Genomic DNA, 25,785 nt, shown 5'->3' on the forward strand with positions numbered 1-25,785 from the left:
CCCAAATTATGTTTCAATTCATCTGTCTGATTTTGCTTTATAACTTGAAGCTGTCCCCCGAGGACAGTGGTGACTATGTCAGTGCTTGAAAAGCCTGAAGATGGTGGGTCACTTGTTTGAAAGAAAGGCTTTGCTGGTTGGTGTTTCCTACCAGGCCATCAAAAGAGCTCCATCCGTGCCTTTGTCATCAGTTAAGCACATGTCGGGTGGGTGGGAGCCCAAGACAACAGATTCCTCAAGACACTGGACAACTAACAGTCTGGTCAGGTAATGTACCTGGCAGGCGAATAGTCCTGGGTGCAAATACTACGAACACGTAAGCAAGGGGACAACGTTAGCTCTTTCACTGAACCAAGTGTTCAACTAAACAGTTGATACCAATTGTAGTTGCTTCCTGGTTTTTTTGTGTGTGTCTTTTAAATGAAGTGTTTCTCTGTGCTCTCTATTTCTGTTATTAGCAATCAGGACATAAATAGGATACTTCACCTTGGTTTTATTGAAGCCTTTAATTATATCCAGTTCTTAAAATGCCATTTTCCTTTCCTTATGGAATATACCAGCTTTGAGACAAAACGCACCCCTCCTCCTGCCCCCTGAGTTTCTGAAGAGTTTCCTTGCTATACTCTGTGGGGTGAATCTGGGTGCTGAGGTGCCCTATGTCCTTGGAACATTTTAGAATCAGAACCAGCCACCTGGTGGCAGAACTCTCTGGCTTCTCCAGGGTCCTGTAAGTACGTGGACTTGGGTCATCAAAGGCACTTTGAAACTTTTAGTATTAAAATTTGATAGCTGTACAAATATGTAATTCAGCTCCACTTTCCCACCTTTCATTTCACAGTGCATGGGCTCTTTTGTAAGTGTCATGATTAATTTCATATGGCAGATTTTCTTGTTCATTCCCGATTCATTAAAAACTTCTAAAGATTTTTTTTTCCTCTTATGCACATTTTACCCATTGAAAAGTAAATCAGAAATACAGAAATACTTTCTGGCAGTGATTATTGGGACTTGCCCTCTTGGTGCAAAATTACACTCAGTCATCAAATAGTACCTATTTGCAACTACCCCGAGCTCATACTCCTGTTTCATATTATTGATCTGAGGCTTTTTGAATGCGTTGGAGGAAATGGTGAATCTTTGCTGAATCTTACTGTTTACCACAGTTGACCTGAAACGATGAGAGCTGTTTTCTGATTCTTATTTGGTCCTGTGACTCTGTGTAAACTATCAATCATTCCACTCCTTTAAATAAGCTCACATGGGGTTGAATCGAACTCCCAGGTCTGTGGCTCCTATTTATAGTTGCTTCCATTCTGTATTAATACTTTCTTGTCAAACTCATCGGAAAATTAACTCTAGCCTTGTACACTGTGAACCTGGAGTCTCTCAGATATTCAGTCTGTCAGGAAGCAAGGGCAGAGGGGAGAACTGTGAGGAAGGCCTTTACTTTCAACAAGAGGTAGGAACAAGGGCTAAAAGGTAGTTCTCCTTCACCTACTTTATTTCAGTAATGACCATCTCTTCCCTTGGAGAAAGTATGGTCAGGAATGCTCATTAGTATTCCACTGACACTTTCATGAGTAGCTTCCTGTCTGGGAGGAGTGGACTTAAAATTCTTCAGTGTCTGTTGCAGATTTTACACTTCAGTGTTCATCTGTATGACAGGAAAACCTAAAATCCAGAACTTGGAAAAATACAGTGACTTGTCCAAGGTCAAGCAACTCATTTGAAGCAGCACCAGGATGGAACCCAGAATTTCTAGTCTCAGAATTTGAATGCATGTCTCCACAGCCTCCTCAGACTGCAGATAGGCAAAAATGAATCTCCTTCTGTGCCCGCCCCATTCAACATCCCCCACCCGCCATTGTCCCCACATCAAGACAGTGTATATATTGCTAGAGCACATTCTTTGAAGTTAGACCTGTATTCAAGTACTGATCCTTGCTGCTTTTCAGCCATACGGGCATGTTATCTTAAATATTAAGAGCCTCAGTTTCTTCATCTGTATAATGGGAAAAATAATACCGTCCTTATAAGAATGTTTTGAGGACTGACTTAGATTGTGTGTATCAAAGACTCATCACAATTAACTGCTGTGTCCTGTATCTCCCTGTGCCCCTGTCCTCCATCCCTTACATACCCAGAATGGATCTTTGGTAATAGTGACTTCCCACTAATGATTTTCCGAGAAGGCTCATTAGAGTGGAGAATGGATTTATTAGCAACTGTCTCATGTGGTGGTTTGCACCCATTTCCATCTGTAGGCAGAGCTCCTTGGATCAGGCTGGGAGTACAACTTCATACAGTTGCCTTAGCTGCCTCTTAAAAAGGCCTTTGCCTCTCTCCACATTGTCTGCAGTAAATGACCACTAAGCTGTAATAACCCAAGTGCTTTATTTAGAACAGAACATTTCATAACTGTGTCTCTCATTATGAAACTCCTTGTGTCGTTTCTCTTTGCATAATGCTATTAACACCATTTTCCTGTACATTGGCCTCTGCTGAGTCCATTTTTCTCTACCCATTGCAGTGAAGACTTAACGTTTAAATGTTCTTTCATCGATTTCCCTTTGTGTTACTCCTGTGATGATAGTTACGTGGGCCTTTGTCTTGTTTAATAAGATCACTGTGTGAATGCTTGGTTTGAGCCCTCTCATCCCAGGCCTGTTTGAAATTCTGCCTGTACGTGTGTGGAAACTGTATGCATTTGATCTCCATGATTACACAAGATGATTTTATGCAATGATAGGTCCCTTTTTCTACTTCTTGCTGCAGGTTTTTTTTGTTGCTTGAGATAGCATTTGTTTCTTCTGTGGTGCTTAAATTCTTCTTTCCAGAAAGGCAAATTGTGTTTCTATAAAAGCATTCTTATGAAATTTGAAGAGGAAAAGTAATGAAATAAATTTCTATTAAGTGGTGGTGACACATGACAAAAAATATCAGACTTGACTAGTTTTCCTGTTAATTTAGTTTAAATGTCATGTGTGTTTTTAGCCAGTCATGTAAAGGGCAGTTGCAAACTGCCCTTTGAGGCATATAAGATATAGGAGTGCTTGTAAAATGAATGGCAGCAATTATTATTCAAATGAGGGGGTACCGACCAGGGTTTGCACAGCTCAGAAGCTCGTTATCTTGTGTGATTTAATTGCAGGGTATATTTGGGAAGATTTCTAAATTTTAACATAATACAACAAACAGTAAGGCTCCCTTGGAGGAGAAAAATGGTACTTAAAAATTCCAGTTTCTGAACTCAGTGAGCCTGACAGTGCACAGTGCTTCACAATAGAGGGCATTTGTTAACGTTTTGGTTCTGGGTTGTGCCCTAAGGGGCTTTTCTGCCACATCAGTATTCATGAGCACTAATGGAAAATAGCAGTCACCTGCCTCTATTAGAGAGCTGTCTTCTTGAAAGATGTGGAATTCACTGCTGTTAAAAGCCTAGGGTCCAGTGTCTGTATGCCCTTGCAAGAATGAAAATAGATTAAACCTGAAGATTAAACCTGCTGGAATTGTTTTGATCAGCTTGCAAGGTTTTTGTTTTGGATTTTTAAATTTTGGTTGGGGCGGATGGTGGAAGAAGGGCCAGGTGGATAGAATTATGGAATATGAAGAACCTCTGAGTTAATAATCATGTTTAATCTTTTATAGACCTCTTTTCTTCTAAAATGTAGCTGATTATAATACATTTTAAGTCCATTTTGGAAACCTTTAAGCTCTGCCTGTGACTCTCTTGGGAAAGCCAAATGCCAAAAAATTGTCCCTGTTTTCCTCCCTACTGGCTGAGTAGGATATAATCTTGATCAGAGGCCCCTACCAACCTGTTTTTGTCTCTCTCAGAGCATTTACCAGATTCTACCTTGTAGTTACTAATCGACTTTGCTCTCCTCTTCCCCATTCCCCAGAATCTAGAGTTTGGGTGATAAACTCTTTGAGGGCAGAGGTTCCTTATCTTCTTGACCTTGTATCCCCTGAAACCCCAGTGTACTGTTTTCAACCTGCTGTGTGCTTTACACTTTGTGGCTTTGTGCCCAGTTGAAGATTTGACCTGGGGCAGCAGAGGGATTCCCTGAGAGGTCAGACCAGGAGTGAAGCAGGTCTGGGGCAGGCAGGGCTGCTGGGCTGTGATGAGTCTGGTCAGAAGGCCTGGGTTCTCCAAGTAACCCTGTCACTTAAAGACGTGGCTTGGGCAAGATGTGTGCCTTCTCTGAACCAGTGTCCTCAGCTCAGAGGAGGATGCCTGTCTGGCCCATCTCACATGGGAGTTGTCAGCTGCAAATGACAAATTCCTGGAAAAGAGTGAACCTACACTAATACCTCCACTCATCTGGTATTATCCAGGACCCACATTAATAAAATTTTCTAGTAACTGGGTCTCTTACCCCATTTAGTGGCAGACTTAAAACAAAAAGGTTAAACCATTGGGGATTGAAAAAATTTATTAAAGTTTTACCCTATCAAAGAGTATATTAAGCATCCTAAGTTCTTGGTCATTTTAAATCTTTTCGGTCTACCAGTTATTCTTCTATATTTTAAGGATTTAATACCCTCGGGATTGATGTGGCTGAACATAGATCATTGCTTCAGCACAGAATTAACTTCAGACTATCAGGTTTTTGTGTACATGTGGCTTTTTAAAAATAGTTTATATAGTTTTTTTTTTCTCCCTTTGACTAATTTTGGCTTTTAGAGGTATTTTGCCCCAGGATTTCCTCTCCCTGGACTTACAGATGCACAGGGGGATGTTTTAATCTAAGGACCTAGATGCCTGTTCAATAGAGGAAAAATCTCATATGCTAACTCTTCAAAGATTCACTGTTCTTTCATTCCTATCATTCTCTTCTTGGATTCCTACTGAATATATGCTCAAACTTTCTAATCTCTCTTCCATGCCTCTGGCTATTTCTTCCTTAGTTTTTTCTTTCCTTCCTTCCCTCCTTTCTTCTTTTTATTTATATATTTATTTATATTTTGGTATCATTAATATACAATCACATGGGCAACATTGTGGTTACTAGATTCCCCGCATTATTAAGTCCCCACCACATACCCCATCAGCGTAGTAAGATGCTATAGAGTCATTACTTGTCTTCTCTGTGCTATACTGCCTTCCCTGTGTCCCCCGCTACATTATGTGTGCTAATCGTAATGCCCCTTATTCCTCTTCTCCCTCTCTTCCCACCCACCCTCCCAAGTCCCTTTCCCTTTGGCAACTGTTAGTCCATTCTTGGGTTCTGTGAGTCTGCTGCTGTTTTGGTCCTTCAGTTCTTGCTTTGTTCTTATGCTCCACAGATGAGTGAAATCATTTGGTACTTGTCATTCTCTGTCTGGCTTGTTTCACTGAGCATAATACCCTTAGCTCCATCCATGTTGTTGCAAATGGTAGGATTTGTTTTCTTCTTATGGCTGAAGAGTATTCCATTGTGTGTATGTACCACATCTTCTTTATCCATTCATCTACTGATGGACACTTAGGTTGCTTCCATATCTTGGTTATTGTAAATAGTGCAGCAATAAACATAGGGGTGCATATGTCTTTTTCAAACTGGGATTCTACATTCTTAGGGTAAATTCCTAGGAGTGGAATTCGTGGGTCAAATGGTATTTGTATTTTTAGTTTTTTGAGGAACTCTCCATACTGTTTTCCATAATGGTTGAACTAGTTTACATTCCCACCAGCAGTGTAGGACGGTTCCCCTTTCTCCACATCCTTGCCAGCATTTGTTGTTCCTAGTCTTTTCTATGTTGGCCATCCTAACTGGTATGAGGTGATATCTCATTGTGGTTTTAATTTGTATTTCCCTGATAAGTAGCGATGTGGAGCATCTTTTCATGTGCCTGTTGGCCGTCTGAATTTCTTCTTCGGAGAAGTGTCTGTTCATATCCTCTGCCCATTTTTTAATAGAGTTATTTTCTTTTTGCATGTTGAGGCATGTGAGTTCTTTATATATTTTGGATGTTAACCCCTTGCCAGATATGTCATTTACAAATATATTCTCCCATATTGTAGGATGCCTTTTTATTCTGCTAATGGTGTCCTTTTGCTGTAAAGAAGCTTTTTAGCTTGATATAGTCCCATTTGTTCATTTTTTATTTTGTTTTCCTTGCCTGAGGAGATGCATTCAGGAAGAAGTTGCTCGTGTTTATATTCAAGAGATTTTTGCCTATGTTTTTTTCTAAGAGTTTTATGGTTTCATGACTTACATTCAGATCTTTGATCCATTTCAAATTTACTTTTGTGTATGGGGTTAGACAATAATAGTTTATATGGTTTTTAAGACGTTTTAAGTATTAAAAAATTACATTTTATTTTTTTGTTTGAAGGAGGATGATTAATGTCTTCTCAATCCCAGTATGTCAATAGTCCCTCCTTGTATTTACCTTGGCGTGCCCCTGTCTTTTATGTGCTGCTTCTAATCTATAGTGGTTTGGGAAGCAGGAAAATGAAGCATGTAAGTCAGGTTGACTGAGAATAAATAGCTCCCGAGTTGGTACTGTGGCATTTCCCACGAGGAGTCCGTGGGCTTCGTGATGCCCTCAGCTTTGGATGCCACTCTGTGTCCAGCTCTCTGCTGTGCTGTGGATCACAGAGGTTGTGAGATGACCACCTCCATGTAAACAAGGTTTGTGCTGTCTCTCAGGTGGATGTGTTTGTATGAGGCCCAAGCATCCCTTGAATAAAGTATAACAAAGTCTAGGAATTTGATTGGGCTTAACTTCCAGGTTACAGGTGTCTTTGTCATTTTCTAGAGGGCATATAACTGAGGTACCTAGACCCCTGGGGTCCATCACAGCTAACACTCACAGATTTGAACTATATTAGGACTAACTTCAGAAGGACTCTTTCCAGTTACCTCTAGAAGACCCAGCAAAGACCCCCAGAGTCAAGTATCAAGGATTTGAATTCTCAAGGCACGGATCTCCCGTCTGAAACAGGAGCCACTCGCTGCTCACCTCTTTAACTGTGGAAGGAGAGACTGAGGCTCATTCAGGCCATCTCTGTTAGTATTCCAAGAGAGGAGAAACCCAGAGCCGGCCTCCCTGGCCACTGCAGGCTGGATCAGTGTCTTTGGCATTGGGCAGCTGCGCAGATCCGGGGGGAGAGGCAGGCTCCTGGGCCTCCCTGCACTTGGCCCTCATGGTTACTCTCAGGGCCAGTTGCTTTTCTGGAAACTATGGCTGTTTGTCTGTGAAAGTAGTGGGAACAGGCACCCCCTGCACCTGTCATGGTGTTAACTACCCCTTTGCTGAGTGCCTAGAAAGTCCCAGGAAGTTCCAGGCTCTTTAGGGTGCTCATTTTTTCTCCTTAATGCCACCATAAGGGAGGCGGTGTCATAAATAACATAAAATCTGGGCATGCTCCTAGCCTAGTCCCTGCCTGCTTCCCTGTGGCAGCCCCTGAGAACATAAGCTCTGTGGTGGAGGGATCTGTCACCCTCCTCCACTGCTGTGTCACCAGGGCCTGGGATAGTGCCTGGCATGTGGCAGCTGCTCAGTAACTATTTGTTGAATGAACTATAAATACTAGCTGTTAGATAGCCCCAATCCACAGGTGAGCAAATTACAACCGGAGAGGTTGAGTGACTGAGCCAGTTTGCAGCAGGGAGTGAGCAGTTGAGCTGTGGTCTGAACCTTGATCCAGTTCTGACCCAGCTGTCCCCATGCAGAGCCTGCGCTCCTCACCCTCTGCCCGACCCAGAGGAAGGAATGAGCCCGGAAGGCAGTAGTGCGTGCATGGCCAGCGCCCCTGGGTGGGAGAGCCCCTGCCTCTGTGCTGTTAGTGGGCTGGCCCGTTGGGAAGAAGCCTTCCCCAGGGTACTGGACCGGCGGTGATATAGTGCCAGAAGCCCACTCTGACTCTAGGACAGCAGCAGGGCCCAGTCCCTCTCCCTCCCCCTGCTTTTTTGAAGCTGATTAGTAGAGCTTACATTTCTACAGTTTTTTTTAACCCTTTCATTTGTACAGCCCTGGCTCTTTAGCAGATGCCCTGCCTCCCTCAACAGACTTCTATTCTCCTTCCATAGAGTATACTGATTTTTAGTCTATACTATCTAAAGGAATATGATTTTGGAAAGTAATTTCAAGTAATCAAAATGAATGTGGCAGAAAAATCATGTACACTTTGGGAGCATGTGGTGAATTGCAAGCATATACAATCTTATGCCATGGGATCTCAGCGCGTCCCTCTCCTTTGCATTGATTTGCATGGATAAGCTATGATGTGATTTCTTTCCTGCATTGTTTAGATAACTAATGAGGTTTCCTGCTTCCCCAATTTAATTTGGAAGTGGTTTTTATCTGTCACCTATATTTAAATCTCTAGGTAGTGTTTTGTAATGATGTCCAAAGAGACCCACAGCAGTGCAAATGACAAATTTGCCAACTTGGTATTTATATATGGGCTCCATGTTATCCAACTAGAATTATGGTGAGAAGAAATACCATCTCTCTCTTCTTCCCTATGAGGAGGTTACAGACGTTTAAGTTATAGAAGAGTGTACTTGGCCATAAAGAAAACCATTTTTACCCCTTTAACCAAAGTGATATCCCAATTCTGAGTATTTACTTAAAGAAAACTCAGGTTCTTTCCTGCTTCAATCAAGGTAATTGCATTTTTAAAAATTTGGAAAAATTCTTCCCAAGGTTCTTTTATCCTTTGTGTTTGCTATTGATTTCTGCTTGTTTGTAGAATCACAGGGGCCTTGGGAGATGAATATTATATAGCTGCCTCAGGCAAGACTATATTTAAGTCATCCTCCAAAGATGTCTTAATAGATGAAAGCATCTTTGGGGCCTTGTTACAGTGGATCATTTATTTGGGAAGATTTTCCTAGTATCTAACCCAGCATCTTTCTCTACTGGTCTTGTTCTGAGAAGTAAAAGGAGTTAAGAGTTGAAAACATGCCTTTTTCTTGAGTTTATAAATCAGGTTTTGCTATATAGCTTTTCTCCTTAGAGTTGAATAAATATTGATATCAGTGTTTGTGACGCTGTGGTGTCAGAAATGATCAGCCCGTTTTCCCTTCAGTGCTTTAGAGAAATGAAGAGAAAAGACAACAAAAGCAGGTTACAACTCACTTAAGGCTCTCAGGATGCTCACAAATGGTTCTGGTACCTTGTAGATGGATTTACTTCCTTATGGCTATGGAAACTATTTTGAATATATTTTTAATTGCTTATTTTTAGGTGCATTTTGACCAATTTAAAGAAGCGCTAATACTCATCTTGTCTAGAACTCTGTCAAATGAAGAACACTTTCAAGAACCAGGTAAGGGTGCTAACTTTTCTTCTCTGAATTCCCCTTTAAAAGTTGTCCATGGAAGAATTTGGGGACCTTGAAGCATGTCTGTGAGAGATTTGGGACCTGCCTTTCCCAGATTGAGCAGTTATTTTCAGTGGCTTGTCTTTTGCTATTAACGTAAGAGCTCTGCAGCTGTTGAACACTAAAATGAAACTTCCTACCACAACAGCGTGTTATGAAAGAAATAACTGGATTGTTCCTAGGCGATATGTCAGATGCCGTAGCAGTAATTCATTCCTGGAACGAGCAGCGTGAAGCTGAATGGGACTTCCTTCACCTTATTTCCTGTGTACATGGAAGAATATGAATTGGGGGGAATTTTGCCTGGGAGAAGAATGGCCATTCTAGAGGGAATTTTATTTGGTCCTAGTGAGTGGATATCCCTTGGCTGTAGCCATTATCACAATACATTATAATTGTTTATCTTCCCCCTCTCAAGTGATAGTTCCTTGAGAACCATGTTGTTCATTTTTGTATTTCCAGTGCCTAGTAGAAGGCTTAACACATCTTAAGTATTCAGTAAATGTTACAAAGTAAAAGACCTACTATTATACTTCATTGATTTTCTTAAGGGCACTATAGATTATAAAACACATCTTTAGTTTATGTATCTCTAAAAAGAAAAGTTGCTGCCAATTTTAATGGTAAAATGCCACTGATTGTAAGACATATCCTAATTCCAGGGTGTTTAAATGTAGAGGTGTGTGTGTGTGTGTGTGTGTGTGTGTGTGTGTCTTAGAATCAATGAAATATGTAACCTTTAAGGGGAAGGTAAACAGTGTTGACATTTGTATTACAATGCAGTCCAGTTTCATTAAAATCAGCAGTGCTTGGACTAGGGCTGCTCATTCACAGTAAGGGGCATGAGGGAATTTGGGGCATAATGGAACAGTTTTATGCCTAGATTGTGGTGGCAGTTACAGAGTTTCTGAGCTTCCCCAGCCCATAAGATTGTGTACTGAAAGGGTAAAATATACTTGCTGTAAATTATTCCCTAATAAACCTGACTTTAAAAAAAGAGCACATTAAAAATATGGCCCAGTTTTTGAGACAAAAGAGATATCATTAACATTTTGTCACTACAAGGAGCTGTTCAGTGTGACCTGTTTAGATGCAGCACAGACGAGCGCTCAGTTCTTGTCTTCACTGATGATCTAGTTCTTCACTGTACCTTCTGAAAAGCTCCAGATTCATGTCACGTATGTGTGCAATGCATGTATCTGTGTTTAGAGTCCAGTTTGAGTGTCCCCCTTTTCGCTTATGGTGACCACTCCTGGGAATGTACCGTCAGCTCTGAGGCCCGTCAGAGCTCTCTAGAAGGGAGCTTATGGCCTTCTTGAGATTTTCCAGACTAACGAGGATTTCTCTAGGTGACCACTAGTGGAACAGGGACTTCTGTTCCCTATGGGGTTTCTCACAGTTTTTGGGTGCTTTTACTGATTTAAGATTGTCTATCGTCTCGATAACAATAGTGCAAGATCTGGAAGCCCTGAACAGAACCCTGGTGACATCACCACATGTCAGTTAGTGTGCGCCTGGGTAACATGAGCATGAGTCCGTGTGCCTCTGTGTGCTGACAATGTGCTTTTAGGCAGGATTGAATGGGCAACCCTACTATTAGTCCACATGATCCTTTTGCTGCTCTTTCTTCAAAACCTGTACCATCACCTGCCAGAAAATTGTTGCAATAAATATACAGATCTATGGTGACCCCAAATATGAAGGATGCTCTCTAGAGTTGTACATTGTTAGGATCTAAATAATAGGCTGAGGAGGTAGGCAATGGTTGGGTGAGCTTGGTTAACAGCTAAGAAATCACATTTATGAATTTAGCTCCAGATGGTGGATTTGAGTTATGCGTGTGCCTTGCTGCTGTGCAGGCTGAGATTGTCATTTGGACACATCTTCCAGGACAACACACAGAAGGGATTTTTATAGTTTCACTGTGCTCCATCCTTTGGGGAAGTGGTGGCAGACCTTTATTATGGAGCTGCCCCAAATCAATGTAATGAAGTAGCCAAGTACCTACTGGTAGCCTTTCATCTAGCATTCACATGGCTCCCCTAACATTTGGCCTGACAGGATGGACTCTAGGGTTGCACTTGTGCCTGCAGAATGTTTGATCTCACGGGCAGCAGGGAGTCAGTCCCTTCTCCCACCTCTGCTTCTCAACAACCCCCCATCCCCCGTTCCCCCTCTCTTTCTCTCTGGCCCTTCCAGTTATTCCCTGGGGACCATGTGGTTCTTCCCACTGAAGCATTCTCCCACCGACTCTACAGTGTGTGAGTCACCCCCACAGGCTGACTGGCTTGGCTGCTGAGAGGCAGAGAAAGAAGGGTCGGGACTCATATGCAATATATCAGGAGGCCACCTGAGGTCGGCCCTCCTTCCCCTCTATGAAAATAACTACTCCTTAAATCCTAGGCCACATCATTGTAGGGCTGGAGAGAACTCTGCCACTTTATCCATAAGCAGATTGAAGCCTGATGAGGGACATAGCTTAATTGAAGTCTCACAGATAGTGGCAGGAGAGGATGCTGCCACCAAGGGATGTGACTCCAGGAGGCTTTGGTTTGAATGGTAACCCTCCGAAGGAGGAGCTGAGGGCAAACCCCATCCTCAGTCATGCAGACTGGCAGAAAGGTTCTGACAGGTGGCCAGAGGCAGCAGGAAGGCGTGAACGAGAGCAGATGTCCCCTGATCTTCAGTGACAAGGTTGCCTGTGTCCTCAGCATTATTTGGCTACTTATTTATGTGCTTAATTCATCTTCTTCCATAACGGGCTGGGCCTGTGGCATTTTGTTTTGCCTTTTCAAATCAATAGACCTACTAGACTTAGGGAGAAAAGATTACTCTTAAACTATGGACAGTGACTGAAAAACTCAGAAGGGCCATAGTGCACAGCCTTAGGTGGAATGGGTCATAAATTGATATTTTATAACATCTAAGGGTTTTATAAGCTAAAAATAGCAGATGCTGCATGGGGGTATTAGTACAATGTGGAGAATATAGTCAATGATTTTGTAACATCTTCCTGTGTAGAAAGATGGTAATTGTACTAGTGGGGATGAGGATTTAATAATATGCATTTAATAATTATTGTTGAATCACTGTGTTGTGTATTTGCAACCAACATAAGATTACATATCAATGATACTTAAATTTTTAAAAAAAGGCACCAGATGCTGTATCAGACTATAATATAGAAAATTCAGCTTGATATGGTGGAAAGGCCCTTGAGCCCGGAGCTATGAGGTGCTGGCTCTGTCTGCCCCTCTGATTGAATGGCCTCATACATCATCGCCTCTGTGGCCTTTGGTCGCCTCATGTGAACATGGTTGTGCTGGGAAATACTCAGAATCCATTCAGCTCCAAGATGCATTGGTGTTATCTCCTAATAGTTAATGACATCTGAATTTATGAAAAAAGGTAGCTTTGTGTTTCTGTAAGATTTTACCTAACAAATTCACACTATACAGTTCTGCTTCCTAAGGACAAATGCAGAGAATATTTCATGCTTTTACATTCTTCTAATAGAAGGCAGTTATATATAAATAGTACAAAAACAAAGCCATTACAGGGTTTGGAACAGATAGAATTAAGTCATTATTTCCATAGTCTTGGGTTCTGCCATTTATAACTCTCTGACATACAGTTCTGTATTTTTTAAATTAGGTGATCTTCACCATCTTTTTAGCTCTGACATTTATGATTCTAAGACTCTTAGGGAGAGGTTTTTGCCCCCTAAAAACAACAACAATATAATTAAAAATACTGAAATTCAGATAAGGGCAGGAAAATGGATAGGGAATGCAGGGAATCCTTGGTAAATTTCAAACTGATTAATATTGTCTGTGGCATAACTCCCTCTTATCTATGTGTACAATTTAATTTTTAAATTATCTTCCTGGAATAAGTGAGGGGCAATGACTTAACTATTAGTTATTCAATTTGCTACAGCTTTGGATTATAGGATTTTTGTAATGGAAATCCTTGCCTGGGCCCTGAAATACGTGGCATCAACATACTCTCTGGATCTGCTCTCCAGAGATTTTGTCCTTGTTTGATGCATCTTGCATTAGATCCCTGTTCAGTAGCAAATGTTAGCATAATGCAAGAAGCCTTTCTTTTCCTCATACGGTTAATGTAAAATATCTTTTCTTTGTTTATCTGGTGAGGAAAAACTCAGGTTTGGAAAAGCCAAATAATTAGAAACATAAGACTGGGCATGGTTTTGGTGCAGGTGATTGGGATTCTTTGTAAGAACTTTCCTAATTCCAGTAACTGCTATGATTTTAATTAGTGTCCTTATATTTTGAAGAAACTGTAAATAGAATAGCTGTTTGTTCATTCACTCAGTAAGAAGGCATTGAAGCAGAGCTTATGGCCAGGCAGTAGGCTAGATCTGATCTGCAGTGATTGAAGATTTATGTTTACAACTGGCTTCAGAGACCTTGGGCTAGGCACTGGCGTCTGGCTGTGGGCCTTATTTTTAGGAGCCCTATACACAGGACTCTGCAGGCATTTTCTGTCATCCTCTCTTTGGTTAAGTAAGGTAAGTAAGAACCTATTCCTCTGTTCTCTTGGTGTCTATGACATGCAAACAGTGAGGATGAGAATATTTCTCCAAAAGTTAAAAACAAAATAAAACCACTACAGCTACCACCACCAATATTAAAAGAAAGTGGTAGGAGTCAGTTCATAGGTCAGAGGGAATTGGAAACATTCACGCTCACTGGTGGTCTAGTGGATTGACAGGACCTTCCTGGAATTATATAAAACAATAACCCAAAACTATAAAAATGCCTTTGACTAATCAATGTCATTCTCAGATTTTATGCTACAGAAATAATTATGGGTGTGAACAAAGATGTGTATATAGTCATTTAAAATAGTGGAAAAATATATGCATCAAGCATAAATATTTGATGTAATATTTGACAGATATTGGTTAGGCCAATTCTGACATGTCTGTGTAATCAAAATAAGCAGCTATTAAACTGTGTTGGAAAAGCATATTCATTGTGATGATTTTACTGAGGTAAGAGGCAATCTTTAAAAAAATACCTCTGTGATTACAGCAACCAAAATGCATTATTTAAAATTAGATAAACTGGGCTGGTGAGAATTTTGATAGTGAAGCAGTTTCTTTGGGGACCATGCCAAGTTTATTTTGGCTCCAGTGTATGAGAGGGTTTCCAAACTGGGGACGTGAAAATGACAGTGTTCTACAGCCAGTCTTGGCAAATTGGCATGTCCCTCTCATGTCAGCCCATGGATGCAGGGAAAGCTGACAAAGGAAGAGGACATTTGGGTGCGAATGAACTGGAGGCAGCTCCAGTTTCTGAGGTGAGTGGCTGGATAATGTTCTTACGCGTTTGCCACGATCCTTAGCTGTTACCAAGAAGTGAGGTCAGAGAAATGTGCTTCAGGATACAGGGTTGTGAGCCTCAGGCTGCCGCTGGCCACAGAGGATCCTGCAGGGAGGGACCTGACAGGTGTGGCTGGAGCTGCCCGGACCCCCTGGCAGGGCAGTGTCCTTTTCCCCCGTGGCTCTGGATGAGGAAGCTAAGCCTTGGAGACCTCAAGTACTCCTGACCTTGATGAGGTTGGAGGGCCCAGTCCAGGTCCAGTCTAGGTCCTCTTGAATCCAAAACCCAGGCTCTTCCCATGAAGCCCCACCACCCTGGAAAGCATTAGAGTCCAGGTGGGTAGGTAATTCTAACATGTCAAATGCTTTTAGAAGAACATGACCATGACCATTATTAAATCGGTAGCTATTTACAGTGCAGATTGCCTTAAATTCCTAGAAGAAAAGGTTCCTGAACGTTGTGCCTAGCAGTTACTTGAACGAAATGAGTTTTGAGTCAGACCTTCAACAGTGGGGAGGATTCAGTTAGGTGAAATGGGAATCTCTGCCTCCTTTCCCAAATGGCTCAAAGTGCAGGGCTCTAGGAGAAGGCTGGGGAACAATCCTGTCTTCACCATTATCAACTCAGAGTTTTTGCTGTTACTAATGTTCAACTGCTTTAGGGTTTAAGAGACCATCCAGTCAGACTGATGAGCCCTGGGGGTAGTCAGGAGACACCCACCCACTAGGCCCCCTTGTGGGGTGCCGACCTTCCCCAACAAGCTTCCCTCCCAGGTGAGGCTAATCAGAGCCACCCCCATTACCTTTGCACCCAGAAGCCCCTGTGTTCCAGCAGGAAACATCATAAAGGGTGGTGAGAACTGCTGTGGAGATGCCTACAGTTCCATCATTGCACCCAGTGAGGACTCAAATGCCCCCGTGGAGCACGGGCATCTCACATGGCAGCTCCGGGTGAGGGGAGCCGCCGGGGTGTGTGGTGCTGGCGGCCAGGGGCAGCTGCCTTGGAAGGGGCTGTGCCCACAAACTGCATGGCGACAACCCTGCTCGCTGCTGATCTCCTGCAGAGGTGGGGAGCCCACTGAGGGGCTGAGGGGTGGCGGCAATGTCCGAGGGCTTTCCTGATACCCTTTTCGTGTTGCTCATTCTCTCTTGGCCTCTCTTCTCCCCCACTCCTCGGGCCATCCCCCTCCTCACCCCTTTCTTCTTTCCACCTGCCCAACTCACCTCTACCCTTCTCTCCTCTCCTGCTTGGTCCCTTCCCACATCCCTTTCTCCCCTCCCTCTCCCTCCGTGGGCTTCTCCGTCTCCGCTCCGCTCCTGTTCCACCCCCTTCTCTCTCTCCATCTGTCTCTCTGTCAGTCTCTCTAATACTCCTCTCTGTCTGTCTGTCTGTCTCAGTGTCGGTCTCCCCTTGGATTCTTCTCCCCCCCTTCCTCCCGCCGAGTCTCCAGGGTGGGGTTGCGCCCTGGGTGATTGCGGGGTGTTGGGGGCTCCCGGCAGGCAAGGAGGAGGGGCTGGGCCGCGGGGCTTGGTGGTGGTCGTCCGCTGTGCACCCCCCACCTTTTCCCAGTGAGGCTCCTTGGAGGTGCCTGTCGCGAGGCTTGCAGATGCTTCATTTTTTACTCATTTTCAAATGGGTTTCGAGAATCCTGTAAGCTCAACAGAAATGCAGGATGGAGGGCCTCAGACTGGTGGGGATGATTTCCCGGGCTAACTAAATGGGGCAGAAAGGAAGCAGAAAGCAAGGGCCTGCACGATCAGCACCATAAAGGCAGGGCTTTCCTCTGTCCAGGGTATATCCTCAGGTCAGTTTTGGAAACAGGAGTATTGTAGTAAACAAATGACAAAATATCCATCTTATCCCTCAACAGGTACGACATAATGGCTTTGCCATGGCAGGTGTTCAATAAATGTAAATTAAGTGACTCTACCTGCTACTGGAGGCATCTCTGAAACTCTCCTTTAACTTCCCGTGAGTGTGCTGTGGACAGCACTTCATTCCAGCCCTAAGCTTGTTCTTTGCCAAGAAAGCACTCACTGGATATAAATAGTGTTTAGGCTTTTGGATAGTATAGTGACCGCCTCCTCCTCCTGGGTCCTCATTGCCTTGCCCTCGGCTGTTCATGGAGCAGAGTGTTCCAAGTGGCACCCTGCGCCACACGGGGCTGCAGTCAGTCCCTGGAGAGAGGAGTGGGCTCCGTCCTGCCCAGAGCTGGAGAAGGAAGGGAGTTGGGAGAGGCCTGGGTGGGTGAGGGTCCGTTGTTTTCCCTGCCTGTAGCTGGCTTATCCCCTGAGTGTTCTTTCTCCCTGACATTGTCTTTCAGTTTTCCTTTTACTGTAAGTGCAAGACCTTCTGGTCAGAAGTCATACGTGCGCATGGTTCATCCTGATTCTAGAAGGTAAACATTGTCACAAGTCTGGAGTTTCTCTTCTTGGGACAAATGAGACACGGAATAAAAAAAGAATGTGGTGTCTGAGTAGCCAGTTTTCATTTGTAAGGCTAGAAAAAATGGTATTTCTATTTTTTTATCTTTTAAATTCTCCAATTAAGATTTTGTTTTTCTGCTGCTACTGTTGGTTGCTTCCATATTACTCCAGCATCTTTAGGGGATTGAATCAAGGTTTCTCTGTTGTCCCCTACTCATAACCAAGTGTTGGTTTTGGAAAAAAACCTAGATGGTCTAAACTAGGTCAGGTAGCACTGCCTCAAAGCCTCGGTACTGTGACTGGTACCTCCCACATTAAGCTCTCTGGGGAGGGGGGGTCCAAGACTGCTCTGGGCAGGCTGCCGTTGACTGTCTGCCTTCAAAGCCCATTTTTATTTTCATGTAGTGATGCCAAATAGGAGAGATGGAAAATAAGAAAGAAGGGAAAAATGACTTAGAGTCCTGGCAGTCCAGGTAGAATCATAAATATATGTTCAAGGAAATAAAACACTGAAAGCATGGCCGTCTTTTATAGGTTGTGCATTTCACTGGCATTTCATAACACTCCTTGGAGTTCATGATTGAAGCAGTTACTTACACCTACAATAAAGGAAGCTATGCGCTGCAAATAATTTCATTTCTTAATGCACCAAATGACCCCCTATTATTTGGCATAGATAAAGTTGTTCCAGGAAATATGAACTGTGAAGTCCTACAATATGTAAATTACATCTGCATGTGCTCAGCATGTAAATAAACTTTGCCCTGGGGATGTGGTTTTGCATGTCTTCACTGGGCATGGAAAAGAGGGGGTAAAGCATTCTTTAATTTGGGTGTGTAAGAAGATTTTAAAATCTGTTGGGTGGTCTGCTGCTGTGGACTTCTCAAGGCCCGAGTGAGGCTGCTCAGGAGGCTCAGTGTCTTCATATGCTGCCACAACTTGGCTGTGGACTGTTCTCTCCAGAACTCCTCACTTTTACTGTTTTTCTTCCTTTCCTTTCCTGTTAGTGCAAAGATACTCATGCTGTAACCAGGAGAGGGATGTGTGAGTGAGTCATCAAAGAAGTAACTATTTTAGTTGGTGTGAATAGTCTTATTCTTTATTGGTCATATCAGTGGTTTGGGAAATTCAGTATGAGGAGACCTCAGCATCCTGTTTTTCCTGTGTGTGTTGATCTTTATTCCACAAAGAGTACATGGTTTAGTATATCTATGTACATTCTATGGAAGATATTAACTTAAAGGCTGCTCAAAAATATTTATAATAATAAATAAGTAAATGTTTGAGTTCCTGTCAATGCAAAAGTAAATAAATAAACCAAAACCCCAGAGGGTCCCTAAGGATTCACAATCTCCTATCTTTCTTTACTTGGAACAAGAGCTGTTTCAAATCTACTACTGCCCCCCACACGGCATGGGGTGTTAAGTGGTTAATCCTAAATAGGGAACCTTTCATCACAGGTAGGCTTTGGATGAAATCAGTGTTTTTTTTTTAAGATGGATGCTCTGTCCCACTACTTTTTTCTCTGAAAAAATGCAACATGCATTAGGAGCTCCTTGGCCACAACCATCCCCTGACTGTGACTGTGTTCTCGTGCTGAGGAAACACGGTGTTTCACTTTCCAGCATTATGAGTTTTCCTTTTAATCTCGTCTAAACCCCCATCATTGCTAATGGTGTATCTTGTTGCCTGCCAGTAAAATTTAAGAATATGTAATAAATTCAAGATGGTTCTGCATTGCCTCTTATCTGACCAGCATCTATGGGTGTCAGCTGCGAACAAGCAGCTCGGGTGTCTGGGCCGCTCCTGAATACTCACAGGCTGACACACTGCCTTCCCATAAAAGGTACCTTCAAATATGCATGTGATTTTCAATATAAATTGTATATGCTTAAGCACTGCCTGTAAGAGAATCGCTCGACCTAATAAAATGACTTGGCTGGGACTTTTTAAAAAGCAGGGTATAAATATCACTAGAATTACAGAGCAAGCATAAATACTTCACTCTGAGCTTTGCTGAGCATTTTCAGAATGCTTCTGTCCACATCTATGAAATCTGAGCTTATACCAGAGGAAGGGCATGAGGTGAGGCTAGGACAGAGCCAGAGTCCCCAGTCCTCCTGGGGAAGCTACTGCAAAGTAGTGGCTGGTCCCACACAGTTTCAGTGGTGAGAAGGGAGGGTGTTTGTTCCTTTAGCTCTTATCTAATCAACAACCCTCATCTTGATGATATGTGTGCATACCTCATCTAAAAATCTACACGTCTGAGTCCAGACATACCTTGTTAGGACTGTCACATTCAAACAGAACACATAGTACATCCTCCAGAGAGACACTATGTCTGTGTGGATGATAAGAACTGAGATCAAAGCATTGCCAATGTTTTGTATTTTAATGGAGTATTTTACTCTCCTAGTCCGGTGCAAGGTGCCAAGTCTGTATCTCAATGGCATATGCATAGAGTGAAGTATTTACTTGATTGCTTTGAATCTGCCCATTATAAGGTCGGTGGGTAATGGTGGTGGTTATGGTGCTGGTGGCTGAACAGGGCCGGTGGTGGTGCAGGTGGTGAATGTTGAACCCAAGACGTGCTCTGTCAGAAGGCTCAAATCCTTCAAGATGAAGAGGTGGTGGTATTCACCTGGTACATATTCCTTTTTATTTTGTATAACACTGAAGCTCATAAAGAGAGAGAAGCATGATACACCATTATTCATGACCCAGTTCTGCATTTGCTACTTTATTCAACAACTTTACATTTTATAATGAGGTCTTGATGCCAGGTATCATGCAAGTGATGAGCTGTCATTAATTGATTAGGATCCATTGTGTCAGTTTCTTTGTTCTGTCATCTTGCTTGTCTGATGGATCAGAAAGTGGGATGGTTAACAAAGGCGTCACTGAGGTACAAGAGGGTGTGTTTCAGACTAATTGGTGTGAATACTAACTTTACAGTGCTCAAGTGGTATTCATTTTATCATTATTTTCCAAGATTTCCTCCAACATGTCTCTGTTAATATGATCTGTCCCTCTCCCTTCCCCTCTGTCTGCAAAATGGCAACTTAATATAAACAGAAAAGCAACTCCAACCCCTTGCTATGTCCTGATCTTAATTCTGTACTTTTAAGTCAACTCCCTGTCTGCCGGCACTGCACCTCTCCCATCCTATACAGAGATATAATATACTTGGGGTACTGTAAATCATTCAGAATTAGAAGCTTGCTCTGCATCTGACCTGGTGGCTCATGTACGCCCACGTCCACCACAGCTGGCAATGGTGGCGGTTTATTTTGGGGCTGGTATAAGAGGCTGTGTCTGACGGTTGTGAGTGTCAATTAAGAGCTGCAATTGTCATGTAATGTGGCCTCGACTCTTGTCTTCTTGCCCAGACTGTTCACTAGAAGCTCAGCCCAAATATGTTAGAGGTGGAAAGCGTTATGGACGAAGGTCCTTGCCTGAGTTTCAAGAATCTGTGGAGGAGTTTGCAGAGGTAACAGTGATTGAGCCACTAGATGAAGAAGCACGACCTGCACACATGCCAGCCGGTGATGGCAGTGAGGTAAGGGCAGGCGCACGTGCGCCTATCCGGACCACAGGGGCGGGCACGCGTGGGTACCCGCGTCACTGTGGCTCAGAGACAGGAGAACGGGGGTGCATGACGACTTTTCTCTGCCCACTACCTGCCAGTCTGTCACCTGCCTTTGGGTATACATCGTTCTCTGTACTTTGAATGTTCTGTCTCTGCTTCAACATTTGGAGAGCTGACCTTTCTGTGTGAACTTTATATTGTCAGTTCAGTCATTTTCATGCTGTCTGGGGTCTGCCACTTCTAGTGCTTCTTGGAACTCTCTCTCTTCTCCATGGCACTGTTGTTTCTGGTTATGTAAAAAGCTAATCAGCCTCCCACCTGCAAACTATGAAATAGCATTCATGAGAGGGAGGAAACGAAAGCAGTGTGTTCAGGCATTCTGAGAGGCGGCACCTCCTCCTTTGTGGCAGGACAGAGCAGCCTTAAAGCTTGGGTCTTGTCACGGTCTCAGCTGCTGCCATGGTGCCTCGTGCTGGGCCTGTGGTGCACAGCTGCGGCCAGCTTTCCAGCAGCCAGAGGACCTTCGCCGGCCTCCCTCATCACCCTTCTTTTATTTCCCACATCACCATAATCTACCAGTAAAGAAGAAGCAGTAACATTTTCTTTATTCTTTCTTTATGTCTCATTTACCAGCATGCCATTTATAGAACATGATTGAAAATGCCATGCTGAGCAAGCTCTAAATATTTCTTGCAAATCCCAGCTCAGAGTGGAGATGCAAATATTGCAGATATTAATATAAACTGGAAAAGAGACAAAGTACTTCAACTTAAAGATTGTCGAAGTTGAGTGTGTGCATGTGTGTGTTCCTTGCTGTCCAGTGTCCATATGCAGCTTGCTGAGATCTGCAGGAAACTTGCTCCAGTAATGTCTCTAGCAGTCAGATGTCTAGCATCTTCAACTTCCTAGAAAACCCATAAACAAAAGGGAACTAGAAATTGCCCAGGTACCAAACAGAAATGAAAGCAGCCATAAATCCTGCAGTTTAGAAGACACATGACTGGTCTGCTGATCAGAATGTTGCACCATTGTTTAAAAACAAGTGATATCTGTCCTCCTGAGTACCCTCAGAAGTGAAGGAGCAGTGGCAGAAATGTGAGCAAGAACAGAGGACAAAGCAGCCGGAGAAGAGAAATAGAAACCCCCCAGATGGTGTAAGGGGAGTGTGAGGCTGAGGACAGGGAAGGCCCTGAGGACAGTGATATAGCAATAAAGGTAAGAGTTAAGGTCTGAGTTTGGGAAAAATCTTACTGCTTAGTCTTAGTAAAGGGTACATTAGGAGAGTCGTACTTTAGCTTCCCGAACTCCTCTGAACCTGTTAGGCATGACCTGGGTGCTATATGTGGAAGCTTTAGTGCTACATGTGGATGTCTTAGTGTTCACCTACCCACCCTCCGTCGGACAGCAAACAGAGGCAGGGGAAGGGTCATTTGTCCCCATGTCTGTTCTCCTCTAGGACTCCTATGGACTCAACTCGGAGAGGCTGTTATATCCCACCCAGAAAGCCTACAGGAGTACCAGGCAGCACCCTTTTACCCTGTCATTTTTAAACTGCTGAATGTGGACTCAAACCAAAGCTCATCCAGCTGTTTCCTTGCCTAAAAATGAAGTGTTTTGTGAGCTGAATGGAGCCTGTCAGTTTTCAAATCAATTCATCACTTAAAAAAGTTAATAGCTTCACATATGACATTTTGATGTTCCTGTTGGCAGTAAGAAGAGCCAGCTGCAGCTTTGGCAGTAACCATGGCTGCAGGTCACACATGCTGCCCTCACAGATATGTAGTCTGGCAGCACAGTTTCACCACATGTCGGGCTGTTTGCACACTGCTGTGTCCAGATAGCATTCCTGTTTCCTGGCCAGTTTCCATAGTAGCCTCAGTGATTCAGAGCCACTCAGTTGACCAACAGAAGTTCATGCTCCTGGTAGCACGGGCTTGTGCTAGAAATACCTTTGTCTCTTCTGCAGAAGCTGTCTGGGTCTCTCTGGAGGGCTGGTGATTGTCCGTATTCTAGAGGGGCCCCCAGATGGGAACTGTGGGGAGGGGAAAATTCTCAGTGACCTGTGAGATTTATTTATTTGTAACTTATAAGCAGTTCAGAATCTGTCAGGAGTTCTGTGTTGTACTGTTGGCATCTTTTTCTCCCTTGGTTTGACTGAGGCCCTTTTGTGTCTTGCCGTTGGGTGTTAAGACCTTATTCCTTTGCTGTGTTCTTACCAGGGGCTCTTGCTTCCTCTCTGTGCCGCTGGGCAGTATGGAAGGAGTGAGGAGGTCACGTCCCCCGACATTAGTAGTTCACAGGGTAGTCGGGTGGGCAGCTGGCCCTGGGCTCGCAGACCCCTGGCTTCTGGCCCAGGGAAGGTGGAACCCCTGCCTGCCTTTGGACTGCAGTTTCTCCCGCCTTCAGACATGCCTCATTTTCCCTAAAGTGACTTTAGAGTTTTTTGACAAAGGACCTGAATCTTTTGTCAGAAGTTAAATGAAGGGGAACCTAACTGGTGCTACCTAACAGGACACTAATTTTAGTTTGGATGAATCAAATAATTATTTTATCTGAACAAATTCCTGGGGAAAGGTGAGCAGTGGAATGAAATGGTCTCACAAGCACTGTCAAAGCTGTCCTCAGGGCGGCTCACTGCCTTCTAGGAACTCATCCTGTAGGGATAAGTGAGCGATATCCTGAGAGGTTAAAACAGTATCCCTGGCCCTCCCTCTGGGGTTCCGCAGCAGGGGAGTTGCTAGCACTGCGCTCATACCTACGCTCCCGGGTTAGTGGCTCACAGTGTTTTTCCCACATCCTTACCACATATGCCTTCTCTCACATATATGCAACCACAGTTATAGGTCATTCTCGGCATCTCACTTCTCTACAGTCTACCTGGAACTCCACCCTCTCCAGCCACCCAAGAAAACACAGAAATGCAGGCAGTGAGCGTCACGCCATCATACAGGTTGCTTTCAAGCAACTACATTTCCTTTTAATATAAGTCCCATGTGAAGCTTCAGGCTTAATGAGGCACAGTATCTTGGAGTCCTCCCATTCATGGCACACCGTGGTGACACAGAGCTCTGGGTGACAGTCATGCTGTTACTGTGGGGCAGCAAGCACTCTGCAACCTCGGCCTAGTCCCCTGAGTAGAATACATGAGAATAAACCTTGTTAGGAGTGCTTTCTTATTGTGTTTGACCTTTGCTTCAGTTCATATATGGTAAAGCCCTAACATAAATTATAAACATTTGATCGTGTCCATCCTACCAACCCCCAGCACATACGCGCACGCGCACACACACACACACACACACACACACACACACACACACACACAAGCTTTATTCAGGCAATTTGATTCTTTCCTACTGAAACATAAAATATCTAACCTAGTCATTAAGCATGGCTCCCCTACCAAGTTGTTTACAAGGCCATAAAGCCATTCCATAGGGAAAGACAACTGTAATCTAGCTAAACTTTTGGCACTAAAATGTGTTTCAGAATTTGATTTGGAAATCCTGAAGCAGAATGTGCTAGTTCACAAGCGACAGGCAAGTCCCTCCATCAGGCTGAAGCATACATACATTACCTTCCAATTCAGTATGTTTATCTGGCAAATGGGTCCCTTGGGAGTCTGACCTCTCATCTGGGGTGGTGTTGAAAAGAAAGTGGTGATTTTTCTTTTTTCCTGGGATCATTTTCACTCAAGGCAGTTCAGTTGGACATCCTATTCTGAGTTACTCCAGACTAACAAAGGGCACATTCTTGATTCTTGATTCCAGAAGAAGGTATGAAAGTTTTGATTGTCATTGTTTTTTGCTTTGCTTAAGAAACAGAAGTGAGTTTTTAGGTTCCAAAGTACATTGCTTTCCTTTTTATATGCTTACATGCAATGGCTACTGAACTGACTTTGAATGTCATGCTCACATTTCTTCTGAGGGTGAGGGGAAAACGGGGGGAGAAAACAAAACTGATCCTCAGTTCTGTTCTGTGTTGCTTAGACCTGGCAGGAAGGTTGCTCAATTAATACAATTGAGGCAGGGTCAGTTTGCTTTCTGCCCTCCTTGAAAACAAGGGGACACCTTGTTAACTGTTTTCCTCCATGGGAAATAAATCGGGTCTAGTAAGATCCTTATCAAGAGCAAGAGGCTTTAAACAATTATTTTTCCAACGGCAGACAATAGTATTGTAAGCCAGAACCATGTAGCTTAAGTGAGAACCTGGGAGTAAAGTTAAAGCCAATTCATTAGCCAAGAATGGACAAGCAAATCGAGTCTTTGTGTTGGTTCGTGGGGGCAGGAGGCTGGGTGGTAGGAGGTTGTGTAAAAACTAAGATAGAAACAGAAAACAAAACAAAACAAAACTGATTTTACTACCCTACCAAAATCAAACTTCAGGAAGTGTGAAACATATATATTCTCCTTATGTTCATTTTCACATATGCAGTTTAACTTCATGAATTATTTATTTACATTGTATAGAGAAACTAATCCTGGAGCAAACTTCTTAATAACTGAGAGAAGTTCTGCCAAGAGCTGTTTAGTAGAAATGTACCTACTTTCCCATCCTTCCCCTATCACATCTTTTGTTCTGGTATTGACTCGACACTGTGCAGTTTTATTACTGATGGCAGTTAATTTCCATCAAGTGATGTGACGTCATCAGGTTCAATTTTTCATTAATGGAATCCCATTAGTTGCCTTTATATTTCTTAAATCTTATTAAATCATCTGGCTAATCCCAGAGATGAAATGCTCATTCAGGATAAAATTATGGATCATTTGAAAGGGATGTAAGAAGCCTCTTCAAAACTAATAGGAAGCCTCTTGTAACATAGGCTGCAACTTGCAGACCTTCCAGCTTAGCAGTTCTCGTCAGTCTTTCCGACTTGATCCCAGAGGGAATCTCCTTGGAGTCCAGCCCACACCCCTATCTCCTTCCAGGTCAACAATTTCTAATACTTATTTTCTAAATTGAAAATAAACAAAAAATCAAAAATCAAGTTTAGTGATGATGGTTACATTTCCAACCAGATCATTAGGTATTTTCCAAATGGAAAGAAAAGCAAGATTCGCTATCCATTGAGAGCAGCTCTGATGGGCAAGATATCAG

At 43.2% G+C, this 25,785-nt stretch overlaps 1 protein-coding gene across 19 annotated transcripts in view; it reads left to right on the forward strand.

Annotated features, from left to right (window-relative positions):
* Nucleotides 1-25,785, forward strand: part of NIN (ninein) — a 96,101-nt gene that overhangs the window by 11,559 nt on the left and 58,757 nt on the right. For 10 of the 19 annotated variants that reach the window (XM_073211263.1, XM_073211261.1, XM_073211252.1 and 7 more), the window contains 3 exons: nucleotides 9,184-9,265; nucleotides 18,853-18,942; nucleotides 20,486-20,655. In XM_073211263.1, coding sequence (XP_073067364.1) covers nucleotides 9,184-9,265; nucleotides 18,853-18,942; nucleotides 20,486-20,655 — 342 coding nt within the window. Of the gene's footprint in view, nucleotides 1-9,183; nucleotides 9,266-17,009; nucleotides 17,069-18,852; nucleotides 18,943-20,485; nucleotides 20,656-25,785 lie in introns of those variants that run through there. The other 9 variants (XM_073211268.1, XM_073211254.1, XM_073211255.1 and 6 more) reach the window with 3 other exon arrangements.

This window comes from Manis javanica, chromosome 8 (assembly GCF_040802235.1).
Source record: "Manis javanica isolate MJ-LG chromosome 8, MJ_LKY, whole genome shotgun sequence".
Lineage (NCBI taxonomy): Eukaryota > Metazoa > Chordata > Mammalia > Pholidota > Manidae > Manis > Manis javanica.